General features: G+C 43.8%; 2 protein-coding genes across 13 annotated transcripts in view; one reads left to right on the forward strand and one right to left on the reverse strand.

Moving 5' to 3' along the window:
• Window positions 1–3,490, reverse strand: part of ankrd13a (ankyrin repeat domain 13A) — a 44,734-nt gene extending 41,244 nt beyond the window's left edge. The window contains exon 1 of the mRNA XM_070887977.1: window positions 2,798–3,490. Within this exon, the coding sequence (XP_070744078.1) occupies window positions 2,798–2,890 (93 nt within the window). The 5' untranslated portion in view covers window positions 2,891–3,490. The remainder of the gene's footprint in view (window positions 1–2,797) is intronic.
• Window positions 3,491–3,634: 144 nt separating this feature from the next.
• git2a (G protein-coupled receptor kinase interacting ArfGAP 2a) overlaps window positions 3,635–12,812 on the forward strand; it is a 122,806-nt gene continuing 113,628 nt past the window's right edge. For all 12 annotated transcript variants that reach the window (XM_070887963.1, XM_070887965.1, XM_070887969.1 and 9 more), the window contains exon 1: window positions 3,635–3,898. In XM_070887963.1, coding sequence (XP_070744064.1) covers window positions 3,847–3,898 — 52 coding nt within the window. In that variant the 5' untranslated portion in view covers window positions 3,635–3,846. The remainder of the gene's footprint in view (window positions 3,899–12,812) is intronic.

A 12,812-nucleotide genomic window follows, 5' to 3' on the forward strand; every position in this document is an offset into this window, starting at 1 on the left:
AAAAGTTACCGGATGGCATGCATCCTAAGTTAAGGGAAGCAAGGGTAAAAATAGAAGAGCCACAATCTTTCAATCCTCCTTGGACATGGGAGTGAAGGGTTGCAAATGTTACATGCCTGCTCAAAAAAAGGGGGAGAAGAATATATTTGATCACTACAGGCTTGTCGGTGGTGGGGACACTTTTAGAGACAATATGAGACAAAATCAATTGCCACTTGGAAAAACACGGGTTAATAAATGAAAGCCAGCATAGATTTGTTAAAGGCAAATCGTTTCTGACAAACTTAATTGAGTTCTTTGATGAAGTAACGGAAGGTAGATGAGGGTAGTGTGGTTGATATTGTGTATATGTACTTTCAAAAAGGCATTTGATAAAGTGCTACATAATAAACTTGGAGCCCATCATCATCAGCAACAACTCATATTTATATAGCCCAAGGCACTTCACAGGAGCGTTGTAAGACAAAAATTTGACACCGAGCCATACAAGAATGAATTATGATGGTTGGTCACAGAGGTAGGTTTTAAGGAACGTCTTAAAGGAGGAAAGTGAGGTAGAGCGGCGACGAGGTTTAGGGAAGGAATTCTAGAGCTTAGGGTCTCGGCAGTTGAAGGCATGGCCGCCAAATTTGAGGGATTATAATCAGGGATGCTAAAGAGGGCAGAATTAGAGGAGCGCAGGGATTAAAGAGACAATGGCAACGTGGATACGAAATTGGCTAAGGGACAGAAAGCAGATTGTTTTTCAGACTGGAGAAAAGAATACAGCGGTGTCTTCCAGTGGTCAGTATTAGGATCACTGCCATTTTTGATATATATTAATGACCTGAACGTCAGTGTACAGAGCATAATTTCAATGTTTGCAGATGACAAGAAACTCGGATATGTAGTAAACAGTGAGGAGGCTAATATCAGACTTCAGGAGGATACAGAAAGATTGGTAAAATGGGCAGATGAAATTTAATGAGAAATGTGAAGTGATGCATTGTGGAAGAATGAATGAGAGGCAATACCTGTATAAAGTAAATGGTACCAGTTATGTGGAGAGACTAGAGAAGCTGGGATTGTTCTCCTTAGAGCAGAGAAGGTTACAGGGAGACTCAACAGAGGCGAGGTTTTGATTGAGTGAACAGGGAGAAACTTGTTTCCACTGGCAGGAGAGTCGATAACCAACGTTCACTTTAAGCTCCGTGGCCGCACAGCTCTCCAGGGATTCCTGCAGCCTGCTTTTCAATGTAAAAACAGTACACGCATGGTATTTTGAATAATCAGCGCATCCCCTTAAAGGGGCTGTGCAGCACCAAAAAAATTAGAGGGAACATTGTTGATAATTAGAAGACACAAATTTAAGGTAATTGTGGGGGTGTTTACGCAGCAAGTTATGATCTATGATGCACTAACTGAAAGGACGGTGGAAGCAGATTTAATAGTAATTTTCAAAAGGGAATTGGAAATAAAATTGAAGGAACAAGAAGTGCAAGGCTATGGGAAAAGTGCAGGGGAGTGAAACATTGGTAGCTCGAGAACCGACAAGAGCACGATGGGAAGAATGGCCTCCTTCTGTGCTGCATGATTCTTTAATTATACCAGTGGGATAAGCAGTCAGTGCCTTGTGACAAAGATGGGGGAAAATGGCAGGAAAAAAAAAATATGTATTCTGGCTCAGTTGTCTTATGAATATCCTTCACCACAAACTTGCATTGATTTTCCCATCCCTCCAATTATTGAAAAGGTCTATCACCACACAAAATAACAAAAATCAGCAAGGGAGAAAATTGGGTGGGGAACAAAATAATCATGCAAACACAGATTGAATCATAGATATTATATTTTGCATGCCAAAAGTGTTAGGCTTTCTTTTTTTAAAAAAAGGAACTTATATCTTCACTAACATTTTTTCCTAATTTAGGCAAAGATAAAACTAACATGTCTGTTATCGTGATTCAGATCTTATGAAGATAAAATAGACTTTAGACGTTTGTGAAATAGGAATCATATACATCGAAGTACCATTTGTAGCAGTTACATACATCATTTATCAAAGGCATAGATGATATTGGCAAAAACTGCCCGCTGCTTCAATAATATTCAAACCTATATTCTAAAATTGTAGGACTAATTGGATATTTGTACCATTCCTCATACTGGAGGCGAGCTCATGACTTTTGTAACTGTCTCCTCTTCCCACCTCATTCTGCAAACCATGCTCAAAACACAAATAAAACAGCTAGTAGATAAACATTTACTTAATGACAAGATAACAAAAACAGGAAATGAGAATCCACTCTTTCCTCAGACAATGCACCATCTTCATGAAAATCAAGAAAGACTAGAATATGTGTCGATCTCACATTTCTACTACTCATCCCCAGTATCCTAGCCAGATATTCAACAGAACCAATTCAGCTTCAACTACTTTCACTTAGAGTATGTTCCTATTTGAGGAGAGTGGTTCTTCTAATCTCGTCTTGCTTGAGACCATTTTAATCAGTCCCAGTCAAATCGCCTTTTAAATTAACTGCACCTAGACCTCTCAACATTTTAAACACACCCCACTTCAACAACTAAATTGAATGGAAGGGGGAATCCCATTTGTTGAGGAAACTGTAAAGGCTTGGATATTTTCAGCTCAGAAAATGTGATCTTTAAGACAGTTATCGCCTCCAAATAACAATCGTATCCGAAACACAATTCCAGTTGGGATTCTCAAACAGCAACTGCGAAGTTAAAACTATTTCTATTGGTAGTCGTACAATGATACTGAACAAACCCGTGCTCTCTTGTATAACTAACCAACCTGTTTCAGTTCTCTCTCAACTTCTCTGTACTGATTGTGCCAGACGAACAGGTGAAGTTTGTATTTGTTCTTGATGTCTTCCAATGAACACATCCTAGTTCTTCCGTTTCACCATGCACACGACCCCCTCTTTCCCCTTTAATCCCCTCCCTCCAAAACAAAAAAAAAACACAGCAGTGGGGAGAGGGGGAGGGAAAGAGAGAGAGAGAGAAAATAAAACTTCTAAAACTTTTGCAGCAAAAAGTTTACAGGAAGGAACCCACAACAAGGAAATGCAATCCGCCCAACCCGGAGGGGGCATTGAGGACACCCTGACAGCTCTTTTAGTAACTTTGCCAATGTGTGTCCTTATAAGCGTATAAATATAAAAATGCAAGATTGATTACCCCCCTGAACGACCCTGAAACTTTGATTAATTCTGTTTAAATATTAATTATGTGGAGGCCAACCCCACCCCTCCTCCTGCCCTGTATTGTGGTTGGCTCCATGTCGAAGCCGCATGTATTGACAGCGGGTAAACACCATTGACGATTACCCGCTAGGCCTGCCGAGAAAGTGACGGATCTGCGCGGTTTCTTCGACCCGGGGGGGGGGGGCGCGTCGTGTTATTTCCCCAAAATGTTGAAGAACAAAATGCTGGTTGAACGATTTTCCGCCGGGAAGAAACATTTAATAATTTCGGTCACCACCCCCCCCCCCCCCCCCCCAAACACACCGCTCAGGGAAATAACGGCAGAGTTGGATTGGTCGGCGCGCGCATAGCGCGGCGGCTGGGTGACGCCTGGATGGTCCTCCACCTTCCCAGCATGCCAGGCTGGTCCTCCGCCTTCCCAGCATGCCAAGCGGCACCTCCCAGCACCTCGGGCCAGAGGCGAGTCTGACAGGAACTGCAGCCCGACTGCAAACTTGGTGCTGATGGCAGCTCGCCGTTAAAATCAAATTCAGAACTTCACAACGCGACTTTTTATTATTAACTTTAGTGCTTTACATCTATTTATAAAAACATTCCAATTAAAAAAAGATTATAATAAATCAAACTGTCTCTGTCCATGTCGAAAAGGTTGAGGAGCAACGACATCTGCGCTGACTGCAGCGTCCCCGGTAAGTCGATGGCTGGGGGCTGTGCATGGGAAAGGACTGGGCAGCAGAGGAAGTTAGGGCCCCTGTTTAACACACAAAAAAAATCAAACCTGGAGAGTATTGTGCTGGCCGGCTGAGGCTGGGGACTGAGAGAGGAAATGCAAAGTCCTCTTGCTAATGGAGCACATAAAGAGAGGAAGTGGGTGAGCTTAAACATGCATTAAAAACTGCAGCAGAGCCTCAACCAGGATACAGTCAGGAAATATCCAGCACCTTTTTGTATTCTTTCACCCCTTTTTTGGTTTGGGACCATATTACAAAATAAAATACCAGTACAAAATGGGTTGTAATCATTCGTAGCCCCACTTCCTCGAACTTGTGGTATCTATCCACTGTGCATAAATCATAGGCTTCAGCTATTAACTTCACTTTTTATATTAAATGCATGGGTTGTCATAATGGAGTTCTGTGAACTATGGAGTGCACGAGTGGGTATCTGGAATGACAACATATTTCAGTCTGCCTGTGGGTGTGTATACTGTGCTGTGAGCAGTGTCTTGAGCATTCTGTACTTGATATTTATTTGCGTATTGACTTGCAAGTATGCCACTTGTTGCTGTATATTAATAAAAGTGCATTTTTCTGTAAGGATGTCACTTTCTTTTATGTAGCTGATGCTGTCTTTTGGAAGTTAAGGGGTTCCTACAAATGCATCTCATGTAAAATAACTGCTTCAATGGTTGCTGTCTTTGTGCAAACTTTTACATTAATTACAAATACAACATGATGAAAATTGCTTCACTTGTGAATCACATTATTATGACAAGAATGATATCTATTGTTCTCCCTCCCAAACGAATAAAATTTTTCATTTTTTTTATCAAGGTGATAAAATCTTAATTAAATACTAATATTTTTGCTGTTAAGTCTTTTAAAGATCACAGATTATTCAGTGTTGTAAATCACAAAATGAGGACTTGTATTTTTCAACCGTTTGTCATCCAGTAGCCTTGAGCTACAGTAATGGAGAGTAATGAGGCACTAGTATAAATTTTGAAAGTTGCACAAAAGAAATTAGGACATTTGTGTTTGTGCATTTCTGCATCTGGCATACCACCAGCCATGTCAAATCTCATGATAAAAAGAAATGTTACAAGCGTTGAAAATATGAAATAAAACAGCCAGAAATGTATAGCAGGCTAGCCAGCATCTCAAGGAGAAAAATGGATTAATATTTTGAATGAGACTCTCCATCAGTGTTGGTTGTGTCTTGTATGAAATTCCTTTATTTTGCTTAACAAATAGAAACTGTTTCTTTGTGTGACTATGCCAGTTTTACATTTGAGAGTTTGTAATCTGTCTGACTCTTTTGTACACCATGGTTGGTTGCTGTGTATTTTGATTTGTTTAATAATTGAATGTGACTCTCTTTTTGGTGGTGTGTTGCCATTTGATATCTAAACAATCACGTTATTTTAAGATGCTTGGTGCTGGTGAATGTGGGTTTTCTGTCTGTGATTGGGAGAAGAATACAACAGCAATGTTCTTGAGGAGCCCAACAGGTTTACAACATTCAGTTTGCAGTACTGTTGGGAGCAGGCAAGAAATGGATTACAATTTTGCATTTATTAGCTGAGGCATAGAATACAAGAACAGGGAGGTTATGCTTGAACAGTATAAAACACTAGTTATGCCACAGATAGAGTACTGCATGCAGTTCTGGTCACCACATTACAGGAAAGATGTGATTGCACTCATCATCATAGGCAGTCCCTCAAAGCAAGGATGACTTGCTTCCACGCCAAAAAGGAATGAGTTCTACAAATGTTTCAATGAAGGACCTAATATTCCAGATCCCGAACTACATCTTGGAGGGTGGAAGATGCCTGTGTTTGGATTTTTTTTTAACGTGTGGTGGCCGTTGCACACCAGCCACCACACGGGCTTGACAGAGCCAGGTCTAGGTCCAGTGGCAAGGATTACCCAAGACGACTGGAGACCAGCTCTGCTGCACGGACGGACCGCGCACATCTATAGCAGTGTGGGCTGGCCCGTGCTGCCCCTGGACCCTCGCCTCTTCTGGGCTCCAGACTCACGCCTCTCTTGGGCGCCGGTCACTTCCATCTACAAACTCTCGCCGCTCCTTCGCCCCTCCTGCTGTGCCTGACCGCAATGCAATCAGCGACCTGACTTCGCAGCCGTCGCCCTCCTGCAGTGGTATGCCTCCGCATGCTGCTCCCTCTGATGGCCCCAGCCTGCTGATGGACTTTCAGGACGGGACCGCGTCGATTTCCAGGCCAGGCCGCCGCACGCTGCTCCCTCTAATGCAGCCTTTGGAGGAGAGCAGCTAGCAACCTGTGCTCCTGCCTGGAGAGCCCTGAGACCAGCCCAGGAAGAGAAGGAAGGAAGGGGCTTCACCACCAACTTTCATCCAGAGGGAGAGGAGGAGAACAGAAAACTTTAACAACTTTACCATTTCTGCAAGGAGTTGGAGAGAGGGGGAAAAACCAACAACATCCAGTGTGGAAGGAGGGAGACTCTACACTTTCTACAGGTGGGTGTTGGTGCATTTCCCAAAAAGACTTTGTTGTATCGGTGGGGGGAGGAAAGAAGACCACTGAGGGCCAGAACATCGCGGGGGGGGTGTGTGTGTGTGTGGTAGTGTGCGTGGGGGCCGTGCTTACAACTAGGCCCCCCCCCACAATTGGAACCCCCCCACATTTGCCTAGCCTGGGATAGCTGGAGCTACCAGGCTGAAGATTCTTTAATCACCCAATTAACATCGTTAAGAGTGTGTGCCTGGTGGCTCTAGCTATCCCAGGTGAAGACGTCTTCTCCCCTCACCTGAAGACCATCCCAAAGACTGTGTTTTTTGTGTGTTTTTGCTATCTGGGGAGTGCACCCACCCACAGCTGCGAGGGGAGACCTGCCCTCGCAGTCCCCCTTCCCACCCCTTCCCACCCCCCTCTCTCTTTCTCTGCTACTCTGTTTCTCCCCTCTCTCTCTGAGGCCTCTTTCTTCCAAATTAATATAAAAAAAAACATTTAAGACAACTGAGCAGAGGGAGCAAGGCCCCTCCCCAATTACCAACTAGGGGAGAGGTGCCTCGTTAAGGGCTCCTCTGCTCAGTTTATATACGAGGCCTAATTAAGACCATTAAGGCCTGTGACTTTGGGGTGGGTGTAGCCCTTAAAGGGACCCCGTGATGGCGACCCCATCCACGCCGGTGGCAGGGCCAGCAAGGACGTATGCGCAGGCGGTGTCCACATCCACGGCACCTCCTGCGCCACCCGCTGCCCTGCCACCTTTTACACTTATAACCAGGAAACACGGGGTCAAGAGCTACACTCACCCCACAATGAGCATCGAGGAGTGCGTGCGGGCGATGGCTGGGGTAGTCGGCCCCTCGGCCATTGTCGCAGCCTCCAAGATGTCTGGGAAGGCCGTGTTCTTCCTGGGGTCGGAGCGGGCGGTGTCCCTGGCCCTTGAAAAGGGGCTCACGGTGGGCGGGACGTTCCTGCCGGTGGACCCTCTCGAGGCCACCGCGCAGAGGGTCATCGTGTCAAACATCCCGCCCTTTGTTTCCGCCCTTTACAGTGTGTGAAACTATTAGAAAGACACGTGCTCAGTTGTCTTTTTGTTTGCTGAAGAAAATTGCTTGAACTCATTGAATGGCGGTGCAGGCTAGAAGGGCCGAATGGCCTACTCCTGCACCTATTTTCTATGTTTCTAAGTTAGGTTTCAATCAACATGATGTGAATCCCAATTATAAGGCAGAAGTATTTGCACACACTGAACAAAGGGCAATACTTCAAAGATGGCTTGTATGCTGACTAGTATATATGTTTTGTGTTTTTGCAGTGTTTCTGTTTCTTTAAAGTGACTGTTGTATAACAGGGCTGCAAATTCCACTCACCAAAAGTTTCAATTGAAAATGAACGCAACACTCTTGGATGCAAAATCAGTGTATTCATCCCAACATCTAGGGCCCAAGTTTCCACATGATTTGCACCTGATTTTTAGGAGCAACTGGTGGAGAACGGACTATCTTAGAAATCGCAATTCTCCACATTTTTTTTTCTGCAGTTCTAGTCAGTTAGAACAGTTCTACTTTGGAACAGAATTTTTTCTTCAAAAGGGGGCGTGTCCGGCCACTGACGCCTGATTTCAAAGTTTCCACAGTGAAAACGTACTCCAAACTAAAGTCGAATGGAGCAAGTGAAGATTTTTGTAGAACTGAAAAAACCTGTCTTACACATTAAAAAATCAGGCGCAGGTTACAAATTAGGCGTCCAGAACGAGGTGGGGGGGGGGAAGGAAAGTCAATAAATTCTACAATCAATCCTTATTTATACTTCTACAAATATTATGCAAATAAATCCAACCTGAATAAACATTTATAAGCAAAGAAAAGATTAAATAAACCATCTTCCTACCTGTGTGAAAGTGCTTCAGCCATCGTTCGTTCCCGTGGGCGGGTGGGAAAGGAAACCGCCGTTTGTTGCCGCGGAGGGGAGGGAGGGGAAGGAGACAGCGGTTTGTTGCCGTGCAGGGGAGGGAGGGGGAGGGGGAGGGGGAGGAAATCGCCGTTTGTTGCCATGGAGGGTGGGGAGGGGAAGGAGACAGTGAGAAGGATAGCCTCACTGCTGATGTGCTGATGGCAATGTGCTTTTATTAAAAAATGTTCAAAAATTAAACAGCTACAAAGAACTACAAAAATGGCCGAGTGCCAATGTTTCCTTCACACTGCGCGTGCGCGAATGCTCCAACGCGCACGCACAGCGTTGCCGGCAGGAAAAAACTCATTTAAATAGTGCCCGCCCCCTCCCACTTACAAAATCGGCGCGAGTGTAGGCTCCGCCCCCCCTGGGCGCCGCGCCAAACAGATAAGGAGCTGCAAAGCGCTCGAGAATCGCGCGTTTTTTTTCTGGCGCCGTTTTAGGCGCGAAAAACGGGCGCCCAGCTCGGAGGGGCGCCCGTTTTTTATCCTGTGAAAACTTGGGCCCCTACTGTTAGTCATTGTCTTTTTCGAGTGTCGTCTTGCATATAATCCTTTGTGACTGTTGTGTTTTTCCGACCTATTAAGTGGCTCATTGTCTATGCTTAAGATACTTTGTATTTTTCTTTAACTCTCCTCTGATTAAAAAAATAACTGTTTACAAACACAAATAGTTTACAAGTTCAAAAATAAATCTACTTGCTACACAGCATTTGGAGCTGCCTTGGTTGAATGCGAGTTTGCTCCAATTGTTCATCTACACAGCAAGTTATTAATTGCAGCTGCGAGAAGGCAGAAGCCAAGTTGTGTCTTGAGGGAAGGAAAGTCTTGAGTGTTACTGCAGTGATTCACTCAGATTTCAACCAGCAGTTATGACCGCATGAACTTTTCATGCCATCTGCTCTTGAATTATGGAAGAACCTAAGCAATGGTTATCAGCTGTGTTCTTCAAAATGTTTGTCCAGCATGTTTGGAGAGAGCATCTTTGAGCTCCACAACATTAGGGTGTTAGTAACAGAACATTACATCAGTGACTACACTCTAAAAGTAACTCTCCTCTGATTTTAAAAACTGTTTACAAACGCAAACTATTTACTAGTTCAAAAATAAACCTACTCGCTACACAGCAAGTTGTGAAAGGCGCTATATTTTTCTTTAAATCTGCCACGAGTGGTGGGAGTAATTTGAGTATCCCACAGAAAGTGTTGTTGAGCTACATTAGAAAGTATTGGTTTAGCCTGCTCCATATCCCTCCCCAGAACCTCCTTAGCATATTGGTACCATTTTGCCAAATAAACCCAGTGACAACACTGGTGCCATCCAGGCCACTCTTGCAAATCTCATTGTTGTTCGTTGTGGCAGTGACGAAAGCCTAGGGAGAAAATAGCACCTGGTTGTCCTGTTGGTTAGCATAGCACTGAAAAAAGAATCCTACTCGTCGAACAGTATTTAAAAGTATTTTCTACCCACCATAGCTAAGGAGTTGAAGTTTAAGAGCAGGCTAACATTTTAGATAACATCTTGTTTTCCTGATAGGTAGAGTATGCTGTATAAACGATACATAGCCCCATGTACAAATGGTGCAGTTTTTGAACCTTGTGTATATCGTGACCATTGCAATGTATCTGCTGTCTTTGTTACACTACACTTTGAACTGAAATAAAATAAACAGTTTACACCAGTAAACTCACTTCAAAAAGGGTACAGGCTCATCGCAAGTACTAGCTTGCAGCTGTTGATGAAGCTTTAGATAAAATCTTTCATCAGAGTTTTAACTTCTGTAAGAGCTACTGCCAAAAGTACAGCAAAAAGCCACTTGTTGATTTTTCTCAGTCAGTCGGAGGAGGCATTTGGCCCAGAAGTTACAGAGGATGATGTAATCCTCTTGCAACATGTCTGGTCAGTATGATCAATGTCAGTGTTTTCTGTCGAGTGAAGTTTAGAAATATATCTTTTTAGGATCATGATTGAGTATTTGCTGCATTACCTATTGTCTCCAAGGCTCTACTTGTTAGTCATGTTGTCTTGTGACCAAGATTTTCTGTAGGCAGAACTGCATTCATATAGGCACCTGGCTGACTTATCAGTGAATCTCATGAGGAATAGTTTATTTAAAAATAGACTTAAATATTTTTACTGACTTGAGCTTAAAGCTGTTATTTATTCCCCCACCCTCGGCACCCTTTTTGTACTAATACAAAGTTGGACTGTAAACATGATCGAGACTTATCTGTCGGGATGAAAGTGGTAAACTTGGTTTTATGTCAAGTCTTCCAAGACGTTGGGCAACTTGCACTGTTTACAGCAGACTTCAGGCCCTGACTTGGAGATCCGAAATTCTGTTTCATTGCAAATCCAGTACTGACCTATAAACTGGAGAGACTTCCAAGTCTTTTAAAATTCATCCAATAAATTGTTCTCCAACTACTCACTTCCTTAACCAGTTGAGCTGTAGGAAGAATGATTCCTTTTTCACTGATGCAACTATGATCCTGGGATGGCGGGACTGACATATCAAGAAAGACTGGATAAACTGGGCTTGTATTCACTGGAGTTCAGAAGAATGAGAGGGGATCTCAGAAACGTTTAAAATTTAGACAGGTTAGATGCAGGAAGAATGTTCCCAATGTTGGGGAAGTCCAGAACCAGAGGTCACAGTCTAAGGATAAGGGGTAAGCCATTTAGGACCGAGATGAGGAGAAACTTCTTCACCCAGAGAGTGGTGAACCTGTGGAATTCTCTACCACAGAAAGTTGTTGAGGCCAATTCTCTAAATATATTCAAAAAGGAGTTAGATGTAGTCCTTACTACTAGGAGGATCAAGGGGTATGGCGAGAAAGCAGGAATGGCGTACTGAAGTTGCATGTTCAGCCATGAACTCATTGAATGGCAGTGCAGGCTCGAAGGGCCGAATGGCCTACTCCTGCACCTATTTTCTATGTTTCTATATTTCTATGATCTGTGCTCAGGGCTAAATTAGACTGATGAAAGTGGGTCATTTTGCAAATGGATTGTTTTTCAGAATCAACAATAGTCCTGTATATTTATCAAGAATAATAAGAGTCCTCAATGGGACTCGGGTTATCAACTTTTTGACTTTACGCCAAATCACTGGAGGCATACTAACAAATCATTTAGATGAATGCTAATCTACGTGTAGGGCAATGGAAGACTTTAAGCAGACTGCATTTAACGCCACATCGAGTTTGAAGGATTGCTATTTTGGTTATGGCAGATTGCGGTTGATGTAATGCTTCTCCTCAACCTGCAGATGTGATTCATCTTGATATCCATCTTTTGAGTATTTTTCATAGATTTAATTTCTTGGATTCACTAGTAGATCTCATAGAGTTGCTCACAGGCTGAAAATACCCATAAAAAGAAAGAACTGACATCTATGTAATACTTTTCACATCCTCCTGATGTCCTGAAGCATTTCACAGGCAACTAATTCCTTTTGAAGTTCAATCACTCTTAGTCTGTAGGGAAATGCAACTTCCAGACAGCAAGTTCCCACAAACAGAAACAAAAGTGACCAGTTAATCTGTTTTAGCGGTCATCAAAGGCAGTCCCTCGAAACGCGGATGACTTGCTTCCACCCCCCCCCCCCCCAAAAAAAGGAAGAGTTCACAGGTGTTTCGAAAGAAGAACCCGAACTCCATCCTCAAGGCTGGAAGATGCCTGTGCGTGGATTTTTTTAACGTGTGGTGGCCGTTGCACACCAGCCACCACACGGGCTTGACAGAGCTAGGTCTTGGTCCAGTGGCAAGGATTACCCAAGACGACTGGAGACCAGCTCTGCTGCACGGACCCAGTGCGCGCACATGTCGCAGTGTGGGCTGGCTACTACTGCACTGATCTCATTCTTTATGAACAGAGCTACCCCATCTCCTTTTCCTTTCTGCCTATCCTTACGAAATGGCAAATACCCCATAATATTTAGTTCTCAGCATTGGTCATCTTGCAACCACGTCTTTGTAATGGCTATCAGATTATACCCATTTATTTCTATTTATGCCGCCAACTCCTCATTATGAATGCTTCGTGCGTTCAAATATAGAGCTTTTAATTTTGTCTTATGTGTATATGCTCTGTTCCTACTTGTCCTACTCTGGTTATCATTGGGGGTAATCTATTAGTGTGGATAGAGGACTGGCCAACAGAAAACAGAGAGTCGAGACAAATGGGTCACCCACAGGCTGGAAAACTGCAACCAGTGGGGTGCCAGAGGGACCAGCGCTGTGTCCTGGGATAGGAGGGAGCTGTTCCGTCAGGACAGACTTCACTTGAACCAGGCTACCTTGCACTTTTGCCTTCTCCTTTCTCTTTCACTTTTTAAATTTCCCACTAACCGGATCCCTCTCCCCACGAGGTGGTTAGGGGAACAGCTAGGCAGGGTCTCCGTTAACATCTCATCTGAAAGACAGCACCACTGAC

Source organism: Pristiophorus japonicus, chromosome 8 (assembly GCF_044704955.1).
Source record: "Pristiophorus japonicus isolate sPriJap1 chromosome 8, sPriJap1.hap1, whole genome shotgun sequence".
NCBI lineage: Eukaryota > Metazoa > Chordata > Chondrichthyes > Pristiophoridae > Pristiophorus > Pristiophorus japonicus.